This window comes from Pongo abelii, chromosome 10 (genome assembly GCF_028885655.2).
Source record: "Pongo abelii isolate AG06213 chromosome 10, NHGRI_mPonAbe1-v2.0_pri, whole genome shotgun sequence".
In the NCBI taxonomy this organism is placed as follows: domain Eukaryota; kingdom Metazoa; phylum Chordata; class Mammalia; order Primates; family Hominidae; genus Pongo; species Pongo abelii.
Window position 1 is genome coordinate 131,852,964 of NC_071995.2, and position 22,092 is coordinate 131,875,055.

At 49.7% G+C, this 22,092-nt stretch overlaps 1 protein-coding gene across 24 annotated transcripts in view; it reads right to left on the reverse strand.

Annotated features, from left to right (window-relative positions):
* CHFR (checkpoint with forkhead and ring finger domains) overlaps positions 1 to 18,210 on the reverse strand; it is a 63,477-nt gene extending 45,267 nt beyond the window's left edge. For 3 of the 24 annotated variants that reach the window (XM_054526254.1, XM_054526253.1, XM_054526252.1), the window contains exons 1-7: positions 17,931 to 18,210; positions 17,580 to 17,724; positions 10,551 to 10,672; positions 9,766 to 9,865; positions 4,595 to 4,704; positions 3,038 to 3,097; positions 1,938 to 2,153 (exon numbers count right to left, since the gene is read on the reverse strand). In XM_054526254.1, the coding sequence (XP_054382229.1) occupies positions 1,938 to 2,153; positions 3,038 to 3,097; positions 4,595 to 4,704; positions 9,766 to 9,865; positions 10,551 to 10,672; positions 17,580 to 17,724; positions 17,931 to 18,195 (1,018 nt within the window). In that variant the 5' untranslated portion in view covers positions 18,196 to 18,210. 24 annotated transcript variants of the gene reach the window in all.
* Positions 18,211 to 22,092: the final 3,882 nt, after the last annotated feature.

Here is a 22,092-nt window from a genome sequence, read left to right on the forward strand (position 1 = left end):
GCAGCCACTGTGAAACCTCTGAGACAAAAACCTGAGCAAAAACAGCAGCGTGGAGTGCACAGAAGCCCCTGGTGACCTCAGGAGTAGCTGAGCTGAGCGGGCATTTCTGGACTTTTTATCAGGGAACCAGCTTTCCTGTCAGATCGAAACACAGCCTAACTGAGATTCAGAGGCTCTTCTGTTCATAGGAATCTGCAGACTGCTATGGAATGTAAGAACGCGAGAGCCAAGCACTCCAGGACTAAGAATGAGCCCAGACGACACGAAGAAAGCTGTGAGACCTCACTGAAGAACAGGAAAAGCTTAACAAATATAGAGAAACACCATTTTCCTGGGCACTGTAAAACTGTCAATTCTCCCTAAATCAAAAATCTCAAAAAGATTTTTCTATTAAACTGGAAAAGCTAATTCAAAAGATAATCTAGAATAGAGAATAGCTAAGAAAGTAAATAATAATAATAATAATATGTATAGTGCGATCCAATTTAGAGAATACATATGTACACATCCTCCACGTGATAAACCCTAAAAGAAAACAGAAAACATTCCCGTCATGCTGCACCCAGATGGAATTTCTTCCCAATGACCATGGAAGAGGTAAGAGTCAAGCCGTAAGGAACAGCATCTGCAAAACTAGTTTTAAATAACATCCTCTTCTGGATGAACTCTGAAAACACCATGCTAAGTGAAAGAGCCCAGTCACGGCCAGGCACGGTGGCTCATGCCTGTAATCCCAGCACTTTGGGAGGCCGAGGCGGGTGGATCACGAGGTCAGGAGATCGAGACCATCCTGGCTAACACGGTGAAACTCCGTCTCTACTAAAAATACAAAAAATTAGCCAGGCGTGGTGACAGGTGCTTGTGGTCCCAGCTACTCAGAGGCTGAAGCAGGAGAATGGCGTGGACCCAGGAGGCGGAGCTTGCAGTGAGCCAAGATCGCACCACTGCACACCAGCCTGGGTGACAGAGTAAGACTCCATCTCAAAACAAACAAACAAAAAACAAAAAAAAATTAGCCGGGCGTGGTGGCGGGCGCCTGTAGTCCCAGCTACTCGGGAGGCTGAGGCAGGAGAATGGCATGAACCTGGGAGGCGGATCTTGCAGTGAGCCAAGATTGCACCACTGCACTCCAGCCTGGGCGACAGAGTGAGACGCCATCTCAACAACAACAAAAAAGAACCCAGTCACAAAAGAGCACGCATGATTCCATGTCTGTGAAGTGTCTAGAACAGAAAAATCCAGAGGCTGAAAGCACACGCAGCTGCCAGGGGCTGGGGGGGAGGGGACGTGGGGAGTGACTGCTGGTGGGGCCGACGGGAAGGGGACATGGCGAGTGACTGCTGGTGGGGCCGAGCCGAGGGGAAGGGGACATGCGGAGTGACTGCTGGTGGGGCCGAGGGGAAGGGGACATGGGGAGTGACTGCTGGTGGGGCCGAGCCGAGGGGAAGGGGACATGGGGAGTGACTGCTGGTGGGACCGAGCCGAGGGGAAGGGGACATGCGGAGTGACTGCTGGTGGGGCCGAGGGGAAGGGGACATGAGGAGTGACTGCTGATGGGGTCGAGGGGAAGGGGACATGGGGGGTGACTGCTGGTGGGCCCCGGTTTCCTTTTGGTGTCAATGAGTGGTGATAGTCCCACATCTTGTGATGTACTAAAATCCACTGAAATGTACACTTCAGCTAGATGACTTTTATGGTATATGAATTATAGTCTCAATGAAACTGCAAAATACGCCATGGTACTAGAGTCCCTGATCTTCACTTCTCTTCGGAAGTGAAGGGAACAACACACTCAATATTGACTCCTACAGAAATCTTACTACTGAGAACCTCATGCCAGTCCTCAGTCGCTTATCTGTCTCTGTAACAACACAGGTAAAGAGTAGTGAACAAAAACTATGCAACCAGCACCAAGACCTCATGAAATGTGACCTCACCACAACTGGAGGAACGCTCTCGCCCTGCAGGAGGAGGCTCCGTGGAAGAGGCCAAGGCTGTGGGGAAGAGGTCTGACGTCGACGTTGATGGCTGTGGTTCCTCAAAGCACACCTGAGTGGCGGGCGACGACGGAGGGACCCGGGGATTGGCCCCTCGCCCTGCACCTGCACCTGAGGTATCTTTGGTCCCATGGAACACATTTTCCTTGTTAGCTTCTGTAACCCAAAAGGAGCAGAAGCAGCACACATCCAGGGCTCAGGCAGACACTCTAGGGATTGAAACGCTCTTAAGAATGCAACAGCCCCAAGGCCAGGCACTGTGGTTCAGGCCTGTAATCCCAGCACTTTGGGAAGTCGAAGCAGGTGTATCACCTGAGGTCTGGAGTTCGAGACCAGCCTGACCAACAAGGTGAAACCCTGTCTCTACTAAAAATATAAAAATTAGCCAGGTGTGCCAGGCTCGGTGGCTCACGTCTGTAATCCCAGCACTTTGGGAGGCTGAGGCGGGTGGATCACGAAGTCAGGAGATCGAGGCCAACCTGGCTAACACAGTGAAATCCCATCTCTACTAAAAATATAAAAAATTAGCTGGGCATGGTAGCAACTGCCTGTAGTCCCAGCTACTCGGGAGGCTGAGGCAGGAGAATGGCGTGAACCCGGGAGGCGGAGGTTGCAGTGAGCCAAGATTGCGCCACTGCAGTCCAGCCTGGGCGACAGAGCGCGACTCCGTCTCAAAAAAAAAAAAAAAAAAAAGATTAGCCAGGCAAGATGGTGCAACCTGTAATCCCAGCTACTTGGGAGGCTGAGGCAGGAGAATCTCTCGAACCCGGCAGGTGGAGGTTGCAGTGAGCCGAGATCGCGGCACTGCGCTCCAGGCTGAGCAACAAGAAAAAGAGCAAAACTCCGTCTCAAAAAAAAAACAGGAGGCTGAGGCAGGGGAAGTGCTTGAACCCATGAGGCGGAGGCTGCAGTGAGCTGAGATCGCACCACTGCACTCCAGCCTGGGCAACAGAGCGAGACTCCATCTCAAAAAAAAAAGAAAAAAAAGGAATGCTACAGCTCCTAATATGCATCCACTTCTTTGCTATACTCTTACTTACCAAAGAATTCTTGTGTCATGCCTTGCTTTTCATTTAAAGATTCATAGAGGTATGCCACGTCTAAAAGAAAATCAAATCAGAAAACTGGTGGCCTCTGTGCAAATTGAGAACTCATTTTTCTCTTCTGTTCTCCAGTCCATTTGTTTTTGTTGATTATTTTGACTCATCAGCTAATAACAAATTCATCAGTTTAAGAGATTTCAAAACAAGTAATCTAAAACATCTCTACCAACTCAAAAGAAATAAGCCTCGGGGAAAAATGGCATCAGGAGGCAGAAGAAGGTAAAGAATCTATGCCTCACTTATAATTTCAAACTACACAAAGGAGCAGATACAAGATCCTTCTGTGTGGCCAGGGGCTGGTTAAGTTTATGCTGAAGATGCCTAAGACATATTTGCCCCATTCTCCCTCATCACTGTGGTCTTTCGGTATTTCAGGGGTGGCCAGGTGCAGTGGCTCTTGCCTGTAATCCCAGCAATCTGGGAGGCCGAGGCCGGCGGATTACCTGAGGTCCCGAGTTCGAGACCAGCCCGGCCAACATGGCAAAACCCTGTCTCTACTAAAAATACAAAAATTAGCCGGGTGTGGTGGCAGGCACCTGTAATCCCAGCTACCTGGGAGGCTGAGGCAGGAGAATCGCTTGAAACCAGGAGGTGGAGGTTGCAGTGAGCTGAGATCATGCCATCGCACTCCAGCCTGGGCAACAGAGCAGAGTGAGACTCTGTCTCAAAAAAATTAAATAAATAAGTATTGGCCAGGTGCAGTGGCTCATGCCTGTAATCCCAGCACTTTGGGAGGCTGAGGTGGGTGGATCACCTGAGGTCGGGAGTTTGAGACCAGCCTGTTCAGCATGGCAAAACTCTGTCTCTACTAAAAATACAAAAATGAGCTGGGCGTGGTGGTGGGCGCCTATAATCCCAGCTACTACGGAGGCTGAGGCAGGAGAATAGCTTGAACCCGACAGGTGGAGATTGCGGTGAGCTGAGACTGCGCCATTACACTTCAGCCTGGGCAACAAGAGTGAAACTCCATCTCAAAACAAACAAAAAAAAAGTATTTCAGGGGTGACCTTCGAAGGACTCCCACAACTTTCCTTGTCCTACACCGTTCTTCCACAAAACAAAAACGCGACTTCTGGAGCTGAAAAAACTTACTGGAATCCAGTCTAACCTTTGATGTTTCTTATAAGGTCTCCAAAAGCAGAACCATCAATGGCCTCTAGACCCCTGGTCCTAGGTTTTATTCCCCATAACTCAAGTTCTTCTCCTGTAGAACCCAAACCATCCCCATCAGTTTCTCCTTGGCTGCCATTTTGGGATTGGCTGCTCATGGCCACGGTGGTATTCCTGAGGAATGGCTGGGCTCAGGCTGCAAAGTCGACACTCCCACTCCTCAACAGACACTATTCACAGCAGGAACCCATGTGAGCAAGAAATGGGGTGTAGCCAGGAGGAACGTTCCTACAGGAAGGGATGTAGCCAGGAGGAACGTTCAGAGTGCGCCCTCACGTGCACCCCCGTGCGGGTCTGACCCCGGCAAGCCTTCCTCTCTCTTACTGTGTTCCGGTTCATTCTTCCTGTACACCAAGTAGATGACATCCCCAGTCTGTAAAGGGCACGTCTGCTTCTTAACAACCTTCAGCTTGTTAATCACTGTTCCACTGGTGCTGTAAAAAAACAAAAACACAATTTATTCTACGTAAAATAACTTGGAGTTACAAGATTTTTTTTCTAGCACCATTAGCAAAGCAGCTCAATATGACCATTCTGGAAATACTCATAGGAACAGTGTAAATATGTAACGATGCACACATCCACACACTCCTCACCATTCTCTCGAGAAATGGCTCGCCCACTTCTCCCTGACAGCCTAACCAGCCACCACACCTCCTCACGTGCTTGGCAGCTCTGCGGCTGCAGGGCTGGGTTCTCTCCCGTTTGCCTCCTAGTGGACCCAGAGGCCTCGTCTGCAGTGTGGTGCTTCCACCTCCAGCCTCCCCTGAGCTGAACTTACGCTATCCACAGTTCCGTTCCCTGCAGCCATCACAACCCTGGTGAGCTCATGGCTCCAATGAGTACTGATCCCTCCCAAGAGACTGGCCCTGGGCAGAAGCGGACTAAATGCTGGGCCGTCAGCTGCAGGACATGGCCCTGCACTCAGAGCCTGGGGTCTGGCTGTCAAGCCCCTTGAGGCACTCTGCCCAGGGAGAAGCCAATGCAGATGCTGCTGACTCAGGGACAGACAGGAGGAGGCTAAGTTGATGGGGCAGGAAGTGTCTCCTGGGGACTTCTGAGCAGAGACCTGACAGCAAATCAGGTGTTGGTCAGGTGGACAAAGGTCCAAGAGCACAGCATACCCGACACACAAAACAGCAACCGGGCAAAACGACTGAAACCACACAGGCCTCAGCTCTGCAGCTTCACTCCCGAGGCCCCAGCAGTGGACAGAATTCACATCCGAGTGACCACCACGGTTTGCTGAGGTATGGGAGTGGCAGACGATTTCGGTAAACAGAGGGTAAACAGTATAGGTTTTGTGGTCACCACTGCCACTACTCAGCTCTGCCGTCTGCAGCAGGAAAGCAAATGCAGACAGTAAGCAAATGAACTGCCACGGCCGTCTCCCCATAAAACCTCCGAAACCAGGCGGTGGCTGTGTGTGCCTGAGTTCTGCTGTTACAACACAAAGCTGACCCTGGAAGATGCGGTTTTGAGCTATACAGATGCACTTAAACACAGGTTTTTGCAATGAGAGGGAGTGAATCCCATACGTATGCTGGACTGACTTTCTGTGTCCTCCTGCTCCGCAGGGCTGGCTACGGGGCTAGAGTGTGCACAGACTTGGGTGCATGCAGGGGGCTGGAGCTGGACTGACTTTCTGTGGCCTCGTGCTCCACAAGGCTGGCTACGGGGCTAGAGTGTGCACAGACTTGGGTGCATGCAGGGGGCTGGAGCTGGACTGACTTTCTGTGTCCTCGTGCTCCACAAGGCTGGCTACAGGGCTAGAGTGTGCACGGACTTGGGTGCATGCAGGGGGCTGGAGCCAGACTGACTTTCTGTGTCCTCGTGCTCCACAAGACTGGCTACGGGGCTAGAGTGTGCACAGACTTGGGTGCATGCAGGGGCGCTGGAGCCAATCCCCTCAGATGCCGAGCGGCGACTGCAGTCATCATTCATCCTCCTGCTCTTTCCAAACAAAAATCTGATTATTTCACTCCTCTGCTTACACCCCTTTGATGACTCCTCACTGCTCTCAGGCTAAACCCCAAGCTCCCTTGTGTGACTTTGCCGCTCATCACACGCTCCGACCACACAGCCCTGCTCATGCTCGGGGGCCCCTACACACGTGGTTCCTTCTGCCTGAGCACCCCTCCCCTCCAGCCCACCTCTGCCAAGGAACGTGGCACCTCTGGAACCTGGAAAAGGCAGAGAACAAATTCTCCCCTGGAGCCTCCAGAAGAAACCAGCCCTGTTCAGACCTGGATTTTAGCCCCATCCGACCCATATTGGACTTTGGACCTCCATAACTATAGTAAGACAGCAAATTTGTGTTTTTTAAATCTATTAAGCTTGTGGTAAATTACAATAGCCATAAGAAAGTAACACCACCACGCAGTCAGCACAGGGAAGCCACGCCCTGAAGCAGGCGGGACGGCCCAGGACCAGCACCCAGCGTGGGGAAGCCAGGCCCTGGAACAGGCGGGGAGGCCCAGGACCAGCACCCAGCGCGAGGAAGCCAGGCCCTGGAACAGGCAGAAAGGCCTGGGACCAGCACCCAGCGCGGGGAAGCCAGGCCCTGATGTAGGCGGGAAGGCCCAGGACCAGCACCCAGTGCAGGGAAACCAGGCCCTGGAACAGGCAGGACTGCCCAGGACCAGCACCCAGCATGGGAAAGCCAGACCCTGGAACAGGCGGGAAGGCCCAGGACCAGCACCCAGCACGGGGAAGCCAGGCCCCGGAACAGGCAGGACTGCCCAGGACCAGCAACAAGCGTGGGAAAGCCAGGCCCTGGAACAGGCGGGGCTGCCCAGGACCATCACCCAGCACGAGGAAGCCAGGCTCCGGAACAGGCGGAAGGCCCGGGACCAGCACCCAGCGCGGGGAAGCCAGGCCCCGGAACAGGCAGGACTGCCCAGGACCAGCACCCAGCGCTGGGAAGCCAGGCCCTGGAACAGGCGGGACTGCCCAGGACCAGCACCCATCGCGGGGAAGCCAGGCCCTGATGTAGGTGGGAAAGCCCAGGACCAGCACCCAGCATGGGGAAGCCAGGTCCTGAAGCAGGTGGGACAGCTTGGGACCAGCACCCTGCCTTTCCCATTGTGCCAAGAAATAGAGAACTTAATCTGATACCTATTAGACTAGGAAAAGGAGCGTCAGTTCTTTCTATTAAAATCTACTTCCTAGTCTTCTATCCCTGAAACTATCAGTTACCAAAGAATCTCACAGAGCCTGATCTTTACCAAACAAAAAAAAATCCTGTGGTGAGAACAGCACACTCTCAACATACTGCTAGAAGACCACCTGCCACTTGCAGCAGATTTAAAAGACGCACATTCTGGCCGGGTGCGGGGGCTCACACTTGCAATCCCAGCACTTGGGGAGGCTGAGGCAGGTGGATCACCTGAGGCCAGGAGTTCAAGTCCAGCCTGGCCAGCATTGTGAAACCCCATCTGAGCTGGGCGTGGTGGCGGGCACCTGTAACCCCAGCTACTCGGGAGGCTAACGCAGGAGAATCACTTGAACCCGGGTGGCGGAGGTTGCAGTGAGCCGAGATCGCACCAAGAGCACTTCAGCCTGAGCCACAGAGTGAGACTCTGTCTCAAAAAAGAGAAAAAAAGGAATAGGCACATCCTGAGTAACACTGACACAGACTGCCCTTCCGAGAAAGCATCCCAAGAAAATAGACATGAAGGCAGAGTTTGGGAAGGAGTCACTGCAGTGTTACTTATAGTAAGAAAAAGTCAAAACAATAAATGTCCACCAATAAGGGAAGTGACAAAGAAACTATCCTAAGGTAACGAAAAGATGAGCTGGATGCAGACGCAGTGACATGTGAAGCGCTCCATAAGACACTGTAAGTGAAAAAAGCTGGCCAGGCGTGGTGGCTCACGCCTGTAATCCCAGCACTTTGGGAGGCTGAGGCAGGCGGATCACCTGAGATCAGGAATTCGAGACCAGCCTGGCCAACGTGGTGAAATCCCGTCTCTACTAAAAACACAAAAAAATAGCCGGGCTTGGTAGTGTGTGCCTACAATGCCAGCTACATGGAGGCTGGGGCAGGAGAATTGCTGGAACCTGGGAGTCGGCGGTTGCAGTGAGCCAAGATCGCACCACTGCACTTCAGCCTGCAACACAGAGAAACTCCATCTCAAAAAAAAAAAAGACAAAAGCTGACGCTACAACAGTATGTGTAGCGTAATTGCATTTATGCAAAATATATATACCAACCTATGCATTTTTAATGTATGAACAGGATTTTGGAAAGCTTTCCACTTTCTAAGTTGAATATCCCTAAGCTGAATGTCCCTAATCAGAAATGTGAAATCCAAAACTTTTTGAGCACCAAGAAGACACTCAAAAAAATACTCACTGGAGCATTTCAGAATTTTGAATCAGACATGCTCAACTGGTAAGTATAACGAAAATATTCTAAAATCTCAAACAATCCAAAATCTAAACAGTCTAGTTTCAATCATTTCAGATACTCAATCTGTACTTAAGTTGTACAAGAACGAGAATTTATTAGTTTTAAAAAATGATTTTTTGATTTGAGGGAAAGAAATCAAACTTGAATAGGCTTGCAAGAACCAAAAATTACCAGCATCTTTTAAGTCTCATTTCTGAGACATACTTAATTTGAATACATTCAAGAAGGGTCATAGGCACCAAAGTGTCACTAAGTGTCCCATCCTGGAAACCAGTAAATACATCTTCTAATACCTTGGGAGCCTAATTAACTACAGTCATGCCCCAGATAATAACTTTTGTTTTGAGACGGAGTTTCACTCGTTTCCCAGGCTGGAGTGCAGTGGTGCCATCTCAGCTCACCACAATCTCCGACTCCCAGGTTCAAGTGATTCTCCTGTCTCAGCCTCCCGAGTAGCTGGGATTATAGGCGCAAGCCACCATGCCTGGCTAATTTTTATATTTTTCATAGAGACGGGGTTTCTCCATGTTGGCCAGGCTGGGCTTCAGCTCCTGACCTCAGGTGATCCACCTGCCTCAGCCTCCCAAAGTGCTGGGACTACAGGCGTGAGCCACCGCGCCCGGCCTGATAATAATGTTTTTTTCAACAGACGCATATACGATAGTAGTCCCACAAGATTAAAATATCATATTTTTACTGCACCTTTTCTGTGTTTAGATACTCTTACCATTGTGTTACAACTGCCTATAGCATTCAGTACAGTAGCACGCTGCATAGGTTGATAGCCTAGGAGCAATCGGCTATACCATATAGCCTAGGTATGTGGTAGGCTACACCATCTAGGTTTGTTTAAGTATACTCCATGATGTTTGCAAGATGATCAAATTGTCTAACGACACATTTCTCAGACTGGATCCCTGTTGCTAAGGGACACATGACTGTGCTGTTATAAAAATGAGCTGCTGTTATCACACTAAAGACAGCATTTCTTCTCCTCAGCCGTGGCACACAGCACATAGCACGAAGTCACGCCTTTTAAGCTACAAGAAGAAACACCAAAAGAAGGTCAGAACGTACTCACCTGGTATCTTCCAGTGTCACCTGACCTGATTTTTCATCCACTGCAATTCTACAGTGATCTCCAGAGACCAGTTTATTGCTGGGGAACGAAAGGTCGCAACCTAAAAAAGAAAGGGTGGGACGACACGGGATATGGTCGTGGTAACTGTGAACACTACTGCCCGTTGTTTACCAAAGTATGTGGTTCCAACTCAGGATCCCCATTGTACATATGTGAAAAAAACACTTAACCAAGAAAGACATTAAGAAATTTTTTTTTTTCTTGAGACGGAGTCTCGCTCTGTCGCCCAGGCTGGAGTGCAGTGGCACCATCTCGGCTCACTGCAAGCTCCGCCTCCCAGGTTCACACCATTCTCCTGCCTCAGCCTCCCGAGTAGCTGGGACTACAGGGGCCTGCCACCACGCCTGGCTAATTTTTTGTATTTTTAGTAGAGACGGGTTTCACTGTGTTAACCAGGATGGTCTCGATCTTTTGACCTCATGATCTGCCCACCTTGGCCTCTCAAAGTGCTGAGATTACAGGCGTGAGCCACCGCGCCCGGCCCATCTTGAACCTTTCTGAATACCCACCCTCTCAAAGACACCCATCAGTACCTCCAGTTACACACAGCCTCTTCAATGGCAATTTTACAGCCGGGCGCAGTGGCTCATGCTTGTAAACCCAGCACTTTGGGAGGCTGAGGTGAACGGATCACGAGGTCAGGAGTTCGAGACCAGCCTGGCCAACACAGCGAAACTCCATATCTACTAAAAATACAAAAATTAGCTGGGCATGGTGGCGGTTACCTGTAATCCCAGCTACTTGGGAGGCTGAGGCAGGAGAATCGCATGAACACAGGAGGCAGAGGTTGCAGTGAGCTGAGACCGCACCACTGCACTCCAGCCTTGGCAACAGAGGTAGACTGCAACTGGAAAAAAAAAAAGCAATTTTACAATATGCTTGCATACACAGCTAACCTGATGAGTATTATTATAACTTTAAAAAAACTCAAGGGCTTGGCTAGGCCCGGTGGCTCACGCTGAGGTGGGCGGTTCACGAGGTCAGGAGATCGAGACCATCCTGGCTAACACAATGAAACCCCATCTCCACTAAAAATACAAAAAATTAGCCAGGCATGGTGGCGGGCACCTGTAATCCCAGCTACTCGGGAGGCTGAGGTAGGAGAATGGCAAGAACCCGGGAAGCAGAGCTTGCAGTGAGCCAATATCGTGCCACTGCACTCCAGCCTGGGTGACAGAGCAAGACTCTGTCTCAAAAAAAAAAAACTGAAAAAAAAAAAACTGAAAAAAAAAAGAAAAAAAACTCAGGGGCTTAAGTAATTCTTCAGTATCTTAATTTAGTCCTTAATTTCTTTTCTGTGTAAACTTAGGTTTCATAAATCAACATAAAATTGAAGCAACGACACTCACAGAAAAAGTGACTGAGCCAACTGCCATAGGCATTTGTTTTTTTTTTGTTTGTTTGTTTTGTTTTTTTTGAGATGGAGTCTCGCACTGTCGCCCAGGCTGGAGTGCAGTGGCACCATCTCGGCTCACGGCAACCTCCACCTCCCAGGTTCAAGCCATTCCCCTGCCTCAGCCTCCTGAGCAGCTGGGACTACAGGCATGCGCCACCATACCCAGCTAATTTTTTGTATTTTTAGTAGAGACGGGGTTTCACCATTCTGGTCTTGAACTCCTGACCTCATGATCCGCCCACCTCGGCCTCCCAAAGTGCTGGGATTACAGGCGTGAGCCACCGCGCCTGGCCTGTGATAGGCATTTGTACACATATAAGAAACTGCATCTTATATACAGGGATGCATCTATAGCTGAATACAATAATTCTGATACTTTGGGATTTTTTTTTTCTTTTTTTTTTGAGATGGAGTCTCTCTCTGTCGCCCAGGTTGGAGTGCAGTGGCGCGATCTCGGCTCACTGCAACCTCTGCCTCCCGGGTTCAAACGATTCTCCTGCCTCAGCCTCCTGAGTAGCTGGGATTACAGGCGCACACCACCAGGGCCAGTTAATTTTTGTATTTTTAGTAGAGATGAGGTTTCACAATGTTGGCCAGGATGGTCTCGATCTCTTGACCTCATGATACGCCCGCCTTGGTTTCCCAAAGTGCTGGGATTACAGGCGTGAGCCACCAGCGCCCGGCCCTGAATACAATAATTCTATCTTCATTAAATGCAAGAGGGAAAATCCTCAATACTTGCCCTCTCCTTAAATCAAAAGAACAAAGGTTTTTTAATATCTCATCATTAATCATTACTGCCTATAATAATCTATAAGGATACATAAAGACACTAGAAGACAAAAAAGCAAAAGGTTTGGTCAGGAGACAGTGGCCATGCAAATGTACTTTTCCTAAATGTTCCACATAGAAAGACACCTTGAATCTGCTTTAGCCTGAGCCTTGCTCCCATCACTGACCTATGGGTGTGTGAATCAGAAGACTCAATATTGTTAAAATGTCAGCTGTCCTCCAGATTGTTTCATACATTCAATGCAATTCCAGTCAAACTCCCAGAGGGCCTGTAGACACTGACAAGCTGATTCTAAAGTTCACAGAAAAAAACTGTAGAAAAACCAAAGCAATTTTGAAAAAGAATGAAGCTAGAAGACTCATATTACTTAACTGACTTACCATCATGCTATAGTAATCAATACAGTATTGTGGCCCTGTAAGGATGGCCAGACAGAGACAAATGTAAAATCTAAAACTATGAAACTTCCAGTGGAAAAGACAGGCAAAAATCTTAGTGCCGTTGGGTCTTGTATGGACTTCACAGATAGGACACCAAAAGCACAAACCAGGAAAAAATAATAATAATAAGCTGAGGTTCGTCAAACGTAAAATCTGGGCCAGGCACCGTGGCTCAAGTCTGTAATCCCAGCACTTTGGGAGGCCACGGGGGGCGGATCACAAAGTCAGGAGATCGAGACCATCCTGGCTAACATGGTGAAACCCCGTCTCTACCAAAACTACAAAAAATTAGCCGGGCGTGATGGCGGGCACCTGCAGTCCCAGCTACTCGGGAGGCTGAGGCAGGAGAATGGCGTGAACCCGCGAGGCGGAGATTACAGTGAGCCGAGATGGTGCCACTGCACTTCAGCCTGGGCGACTCAAGAAAAAAAAAAAAAAAAAGTCAATTCTGGGCCAGGCGTGGCGGCTCACACCTGTAATCTCAGCACTTTGGGAGGCCAAGGTGGGCAGATCACAAGGTCAGGAGTTCAAGACCAGCCTGACCAACATGGTGAAACCCAGTCTCTACTAAAAATACAAAAATTAGCTGGGCATTGTGGCGGGCGCCTATAATCCCAGCTACACGGGAGGCTGAGGCAGGAGAATGGTGGGAACCCAGGAGGCGGAGATTACAGTGAGCCGAGATCACACCACTGCACTCCAGCCTGGGCGACAGAGCAAGACTCTGGCTCAAAAAAAAAAAAAGAAAAAAAAAGTAAGGCTGGGGGCGGTGGCTCATGCCTGTAATCTCATCACTTTGGGTGGCCAAGGCAGGCAGATCACTTCAGACCAGGAGTTCAAGACCAGCCTGGCCAACATGATGAGACCCCATCTCAACTAAAAATACAAAAAATTAGCCGTGCATGGTAGCATGCACCTGTAATCCTAGCTACTTGAGAGGCTGAGGTGGAAGAACATGGAAGGCGGAGGTTGCAGTGAGCTGAGATCGCACCACTGCACTCCAGCCTGGCGACAGAGTGAGACTCCATCTCAAAAAAAAAAAGTAAAAATCTGTTCTTCAAAAGATATTGTTTAAAAAGATGAAAAGACAAGCTATGGACTGGTGGAAATATTTGTAAAACACATATCTGACAAAGATCTTGTATCCAGAATGTATGGAGAACTCTGATAACTCAATAAATAGAAAGTAAACAATGCAACTTAAAGCAATTTAAACACTTTATCAAAGAAGAGATATGGATGGCAAATTAAGCACATGACAAAATGCTCAACATCATTAATCTTCAGAGAAATGCAAATTAAAACCATGAAATACCACTACACACCAAATAAGAACTGGCTGAAAATAAAAACTGACCACGGGCTGGGCACGGTGGCTCATGCCTGTAATCCCAGCACTTTGGGAGGCTGAGGCGGGCGGATCACGCGGTCAAGAGATCGAGACCATCCTGGCCAACATGGTGAAACCCCATCTCTACTAAAGATACAAAAAAATTAGCCAGGCGTGGTGGCACGTGCCTGTAGTCCCAGCTACTCGGGAGGCTGAGGCAGGAGAATGGCTTGAACCCGGGAGGTGGAAGTTGCAGTAAGCTGAGATCGCGCCACTGCAAATCCAGCCTGGCGACAGGGCGAGACTCTGTGTCAAAAAAAAAAAAAAAAAAAAAAAGACTGACCACCTACAAGTGGCCAAAAGGGAAGTGGAAAACCTGGAACTCTCCCGCTCTGCTGTGGGACTGCAAAATAGACAAGCACATGGGAGACAAGGCAGCAGTTTCTTACCAAGTTAAAGAGACATTGGCCGCGTGGCCCAGCAATTCCATTCATAGTTATTTAGCTAAGAGAAAAATGAATGTCCCTACAAAGACTGCACACTTTTGTTTATATTAGCTTTATTTCTTATGAAAACAGGAAGCAGCATAAACGTCCATCCACTGGTTGTGAACTAACAAACCCTGGTGCATCCAAACCATCGAATACCCAGTAACAGAAAGGAGCAAACTGCTGATCCATGCAACAAGGTGCGTGCCAGGGAAAGAAGCCAGGTGCAGAAGTTGACGGCGGACACCCTGTGACCCTGTGTCACGACACGCTGGAAGCAGCAGAAGGCAAAGAAACCAGATCAGTGGCTGCCAGGAGCCGGGACTCAGGGGGACCTTTCAAGGTGACGAACATGGTCTACATCTTGACTGCACTGGTGAGTACATTTCCCAAACTCATGGAACTGAACCCCAAAAAAGGTGAATTTTTACAAGTAAATGATACTGCCATGAAATCGGATATTAAAAATCTTATTTGTGCAAACATTCTGTACTACTGGAAGTACTGTATCCAAGGCAAATATCACCTGTGGTCAAGCTCTTCCCATTCCATTGAGCGTAACTGCCAGGATAGTCTCCTTCAAGCCCCAAAACCAGTGCAAGTCATGGTGTCGCCAGAGCCAGTTTGTAACAGAGGTTTCTCCATGCCAGAACATCAGGTTTTTTTTTCCTTTGAGACAAGGTCTTGCTCTGTTACCCCAGCTGTGGTGCAGTGGAGCAATCACAGCTCACTGCAGCCTTGAACTCCCAGGCTCATGTGATCCTCCCACTTCAGCCTCCTGAGTAGCTGAGACTACCAATATGCGCCACCATGCTCAGCTAATTTTTTAATTTTTTGTAGATACAGGGTCTATGTGGCCCTGGCTGGTCTCATGCATAGGGTCAAGAGATCCTCCTGCTTTGGCCTCCTAAACTGCTGGGATTATAGGCATGAGCTACCATGCCTGGCCTGAATATCAGTATTCTAATCTGGAACCAAGATGCTTTGTGCTAAAGTTCTATTCACAGCATTAGCTGTGCTTGACACTTGGTGGGTTAAATCTTTCAAGCAGTTGATGTACATTTCTGCCACCCTCTTAGAATACAGAGCTCTTGGCTGGGCGCAGTGGATCATGCCTGTAATCCCAGCACTTTGGGAGGCCGAGGCAGGAGGATCACCTGAGGTCAGGAGTTAGAGACTAGCCTAGCCAACATGATGAAACCCTGTCTCTACAAAATACAAAAATTAGCCAGGCGTGGTGGTGAGTGCCTGTAATCCCAGCTACTCCGGATGCTGAGGCAGGAGAATCACTTGAACCTGTGAGGCGGAGGTTGCAGTGAGCTGAGATCACGTCATTGCAGTCCAGCCTGGGAAACAGGAGCGAAACTCCATCTCAAAAAAAAAGCTGGGCGCGGTGGCTCACGCCTGTAATCCCAGCATTTTGGGAGGCCGAGGAAGGTGGATCATGAGGTCAGGAGATCAAGACCATCCTGGCTAACATTGTGAAACCCTGTCTCTACTAAAAATACAAAAAAAATTAGCCGGGCGTGGTGGCGGGTGCCTGTAGTCCCAGCTACTCGGGAGGTCGAGGCAGAATGGTGTGAACCCAAGAGGCAGAGCCTGCAGTGAGCCGAGATCGTGCCACTGCACTCCAGCCTGGGCAACAGAGCGAGACTCCATCTCAAAAAAAAAAAAAAAAAAAGGATAAAGAGCTCTTTGGGAAGACAAGGTTGTTGCACCCCTTCCTACACGTTACCTAGGCTTTCCCTTTTCCCCCAAATAATGCCTTGTATATGGTAGGCACATCATTGCTTTAAAATAATCAAGTTCTGTCTGGGCGAGGTGGCTCATGCCTGTAATCCCAACACTTTGGGAGGCCAAGGCAGGTGGATCATTTGATTTGAGGCCAGGAGTTCAAGACCAGCCTGATCAACATGGTGAAACCTCATCTCTACTAAAAATACCAAAAAAACTAGCTAGGTGTGGTGGCACATGGCTGTAATCTCAGCTAATCTGGAGGCTCAGGCAGGAGGATCACTTTAACCTGGAAGATGCAGGTTGTAGTAAGCCAAGATCGCACCACTGCACTCCAGCCTGGGTGACAGAGTAAGACTCCATCTCAAAAAATAAATAAATCGGTCACAGTGGCTCACGCCTGTAATCCCAGCACTTTGGGAGGCCGAGGCAGGTGGATCACCTGAGGTCATGAGTTCAAGACCAGCCTGATGAACACGGAGAAACCCCGTCTCTACTAAAAATACAAAAATTAGCTGAGCGTGGTGGCACATACTTGTAATCCCAGCTACTCGGGAGGCTGAGGCAGGAGAATTGCTTGAACCCGGGAGGTGGAAGTTGAGCCAAGATGGCACCACTGCACTACAGCCTGGGCGATAAGAGCAAAACTCCATCTCAAAAAATATATATATACACATATATATAAAATAAATAAATAAAATAATCAAGTTCTACAACTGTTAGGAACTGAGTGTTTGTAACTGAGTGTCTGTACCCCCCTAAAATTCATATATTTAAGTCCTAATCCCCAATGTGGCTATATTTGGAAATGGGGCCTGTGAGCTGATAAATGTTAAATGAGGTCACTAGGTGGGAATCAGATGTCACAGGGCTGGTGCCCTCTTAAGAGGAGGCAGAGAAAGCAGAGTCCTCCCTCTCTGCCATGTGAGGACACAACAAGAAAGTGGCCACCTGCAAGCCAAGAAGAGAGCCCTCACCAGGAACCCAATCTGCCAACACCTTGATCTTGGACTTCCCAGCCTCCCGAACCATGAAAATAAATTTCTGGCCAGGCCCAGTGGCTCACGCCTATAATCTCGGCTCACTGCAACTTCTGCCTCCTGGGTTCAAGCAATTCTCTGCCTCAGCCTCCTGAGTAGCTGAGATTACAGGCACCTGCCAACACGCCTGACTAATTTTTTTTGTATTTTTAGTAGAGAAGGGGTTTCACCATCTCGGCCAGGTTGGTCTTGAACTCTGTGAATTTTCCACTTTTCCTTCTATTATTTTAAATTTCGTTCCATTACAGTCTGAAAAGATACTCTGTACGGCAACGAACGTGACAATATTGCATTCTGGAGGGTATATTAACACAACTAATTTATACAATTGTAGCGAGGGCTAAATGATGTGCATGAATCATGCGCAAGAGTCGGTGGGCAGAACACCGAATAAATACCAGTTCTTACATGACATTTCACTCCACGGAAAAATCTGGAGCGCACACTGCACCGCCGCCCCTGTGGCCTGCCCGCAACCCGGTGGCTCTGCCTGGCCCCGGCCCCCGGCCCCGGCCCCGGCCTCAGCTCCGCACCTCGTCTCCGCCCGATGGTCCACTCTCGCTTCCTCAGGAGGACGTACGGCTCGCCCTCCTCCGCGCCCAGACGCAGGAGCCGTCCCCAGGGCTGCGGCGGCGGCGACTGCTTGCCTTCCTCGGGCCGCTCCATCGGGATTCACATCTGCGGAGACCCCGGAAACGCCCGTGGAGACTCCCGACCCCAGAGGCTGAGACTCGGCGCCCGCCCCACCCCGCGGGCCCCGGCCCGGCCGTCCGCGCCCACGCAGGCCCGCGGCCCGGCCCGGACGCCGGCGGGCGCCCCCTCCCACGGCCGCAACCAGGTCCCCTTTCGCCGCCCGCCGCAACCCCCTCGCCAGCCGCGCTTACCCCCGCCCCGCGCAGGACCCGGAACCGGCTGCGCCGCCGCAGCTGTCAAGAGACATTGCGGCTCCCTCAGCTGATCCGCGGGGCGGGGCCAAAGGCCTCTGCGCCCCGCGATTGGCTGGCGGCAGCGCTCACCAAGAACGGCAGCTAGAGCGGAGCCGGGAGTGGCCCGCGAGAGTAGGCGCGTGGAGGACGCTCGGCCATCTTTGATCCTGGCCAGGCGACTTCGTCGCCTGCGGATCACGGAAGTGGCTGCGGTCGGCGCCATGTTATGTTGGGGCAGAAGGGAAGGGGAACTTCCGGATTGGAAGCCCTGGGGATCTGAGAGCCCCGCTAATCTGGGGATGACTCCTAGGAGTAAAAGACGGTCCACCTTAGTTGTCACGAGGTAGTGCACGTGGGGACCCTTTCGAGTACAGTTGCACACAGCGGATCACACAGATCCGAAGTGTGAGGCACAGGGCGCGCTCCGCGAGTGGGAGTGGCTGCGTTGTGGGCAGGGCGGACGCGGGGCCACGTCTTGGCCGGCGTTTTGCGGGGTCTTCCTGTTCTGAACGCGCGTACCTTTTGCCTCAGTATCCCACTTTTTGGAATCCCGCGGCGTTCACGTGTGTGCTACAGAGAAGGGCGCCAGAGGGTATTCCCTGAAAGTGAATGGTCGGCGAAAGCGGAGTAAAGACGGCGAGACGCGTCCACGCAGGGAGAGTCTTTGCGGTTTGGAGGAACGCGCCAGTGTCTGCACTGATGAGGAGCCCCCAAGGGCGGTTTTAAGAGGGTGAAGCAGGGCCGGGCGCAGTGATTTACGCCTGTAATCTAAGTGCTTTGGAAGGCCTGGGCAGGAGGATCTCTTGAGCCCAGGAGTTCGAGATTAGCCTGAGACCTCATCGCTACCAAAATAAATAAACAAATAAAGTAGGCATCCATTTGTGTAAAACAAACCATATATACACACAGATATATAAACATTTGTATATATAGGTATAGGCATAGTTATCTATACCTCGTAAACCAAAAATAAAATTGTAAGCCTCCCCAACCAACTGAATGAACTGAGACTCTCAACGCCAAAGTTAACCTGAAAAACCAGTTCAGTGCCTGATGGGAAGCAGGGTTTGGACATGTCCCATTATACTGTCCTCCCTCTGGAATTCAGGTATAACTGACCAGCGTCGACATTAAAACAGACAACTTAAGGCTGACCAAACGGACTAGCATTAAGATACATCACATGACAAATAGCAGGCCCTGGAAGAAAACGAAGTATTTTACCCTGACATGTAGTTATTTAACATAGTTTGACGTAGCCCTGCAAAACTGTCTCCTGGGGGAAATCTATTTTGTAAAGAATCTCCTTCCTTTTCCACATCTTTTCCTGACCCAGGAGAGAATGTAAGACTCTGGCACCTTTTTAACTCTGATAAGAAACATTTACCATCTATTCTCTCTGAAGCCTGCTGCCTGGAGCTGCATCTGCATAAGAATGGCCAGGGTGGTGGTGCTCAAGCCTGTAATCCCAGCACTTTGGGAGGCCGAGGTGGGTGGATCGCTTGAGCCCAGGAGTTCCAGACCATCCTGGGCAACATGGGGAGACCCCGTCTTAGCTGGGCGTGATGACAGCACATGCCTACAGTCCCAGCTACTCGGGAGGCTGAGTTGGGCAGATTCCTTGAGCCCAGGAGGACAAGGCTGCGGTAAACCACAGATTGTGCCACTGCAATCCAGTCTGGGCAACAGAGACCCTGTCAAAAAAAAATAATAACAAAATAGAAATTTGGTCTCCCTTAGCTTAACCCAGACAATCCTTTCTATTGACTCCAGGTCTTTAGATAATAACTTAACTCTTTCAACCAAGTGCCAATCAGAAAATCTTTGAATCCATCTATGAACTTTCTCCCTAAAATGTGTAAAACCAGCCGGGCACAGTGGCTCACGTCTGTAATCCCAGCAGTTTGGGAGGCTGAGGCAGGTGGATCATGTCAGGCCTCTGAACCTAAGCTAAGCCATCGCATCCCCTGTGACCTGCATGTATATATATGCCTAGATGGCCTGAAGTAACTGAAGAATCACAAAAGAAGTGAAAATGGCCTGTTCCTGCCTTAGCTGATGACATTCCACTACAAAAGAAGTGAAAATGGCCGGTCCTTGCCTTAACTGATGACATTACCTTGTGAAATTTCTTCTCCTGGCTCATCCTGGCTCAAAAAGCTCCCTCACTGAGCACCCTGTGACCCCCACCCCTGCCCACCAGAGAACAACCCCCTTTGACTGTAATTTTCCTTTACCTACCCAAATCCTATAAAACGGCCCACCCCATCTCCCCTTTGCTGACCCTCTTTTCGGACTCAGCCTGCCTGCACCCAGGTGATTAAAAAGCTTTATTGCTCACACAAAGCCTGTTTGGTGGTCTCTTCACATGGACACGAGTGAAAGATCACGAGGTCAGGAGTTCAAGACCAACCTGGCCGAGATGGTGAAACCCCTTCTCTACTAAAAATACAAAAAAAATTAGTCAGGCGTGTTGGCAGGTGCCTGTAATCTCAGCTACTCAGGAGGCTGAGGCAGAGAATTGCTTGAACCCAGGAGGCAGAAGTTGCAGTGAGCCGAGATTGCGCCACTGCACTCCAGCCTGGGTGACAGAGTGAGACTCTGTCTTAAAAAAAAAAAAAAAAAAAGTATAAAACCAAGCTGTAGGCCGGGCGCGGTGGCTCACGCCTGTAATCCCAGCACTTTGGGAGGCCGAGGCAGGCGGATCACGAGTCAGGAGATCGAGACAATCCTGGCTAACACAGTGAAACCCCGTCTCTACTAAAAATACAAAAAATTAGCCGGGCGCGGTGGCGGGCGCCTGTAGTCCCAGCTACTCGGGAGGCTGAGGCAGGAGAATGGCGTGAACCCGGGAGGCGGAGCTTGCAGTGAGCTGAGATCGTGCCACTGCACTCCAGCCTGGGTGACAGAGCGAGACTGTCTCAAAAAAAAAAAAGAAAAAACCAAGCTGTAGCCCCACCACCATGGGCACAGGGTCTTAGGACCTCTTGGGACTGTGCCGTGGGCCATGATCACTCACTTTTGGCTCAGAATAAACCTCCTCAAACTTTGTAGAGCTTGACTCTTTTAATTGATAACGTGTACATACAAATATGTTTATGAAAATGAAAATCTCTCTAGAAGGATACACAAGGAAATGGCGGTGGCTTCCTCTGAAACATGGACTTGAAGTCAAGGGGGTAATGAAGACTTACCTTTCACTATATGTTTGTCTCAGTCTGAGTTCCACCAGAAAAACAGAACCAAAATCGGTAGGATGATGGAGAACACAGCAAGACCCATGAATTCCATGAGCATGGGCCCACGGTGCACCTCATTTACTGTGAAGTGGGTTCTTTGATCAGAAGCAATGCCATTGGTACAGGAAAAAGAGGAGTTCCAGTCCATGCTCCAAGAAAGGGTTCTTAGATCTTACACAGGAAAGAATTTGAGGTGAGTCACTGAGCACAGTGAAAGCAGCAAGTTTATCAGAATCTACTCTGTTACAGAGTAAGGCATCCTCAGAAAGCAGGAGGAGGAATGCTGTACAAGAAACTCTTAAGGAGCTACAATTAAACCTGGAATGTGCAGATGTGCTCACTATAGGTAGGGCTATTGGTGCTATTGGTGACCATTAATCCTTCAACCTAAGCCTGCTCATTAAGGTTCTCTCTGAGTAAAGTGGGCTGCACTCTTAGGACATCTGGACATTCTGCAGGCTTGGTGTGAGATGTCCCGTATGACCATAAACATTTCTGCAATTATAATTGGTGGTCAGCTTAGAATGTGGCTATTTTCAGACCATAGCAACCTTACAGGTGTCTTGTGAGTGCCTAGCTACTTACCTTAAGATAGAGTCACTCTGGTCATGTTTTATTAAACCAGAGGCCTGGTAAACAGAGGTTTCTCTAACACCACAACAGTGGATAAGGCATTCTGCGAGTCCACTCATTCTGTGAGTTTTGCACAGTCATTGCATGATGATAGAATACTACTCTGTATGCCTCACTTTATGGCTTGGTGGGTCAGATAACACTGAGTTGGTGATGAGCAGCTCAGGTCATGCAGTAATTTGGTGGGCCATGGTTAATTATTCAGTCCCTAATACCGTCCAGTAGCAAGCCAAAAGCTGGTTGTCAAA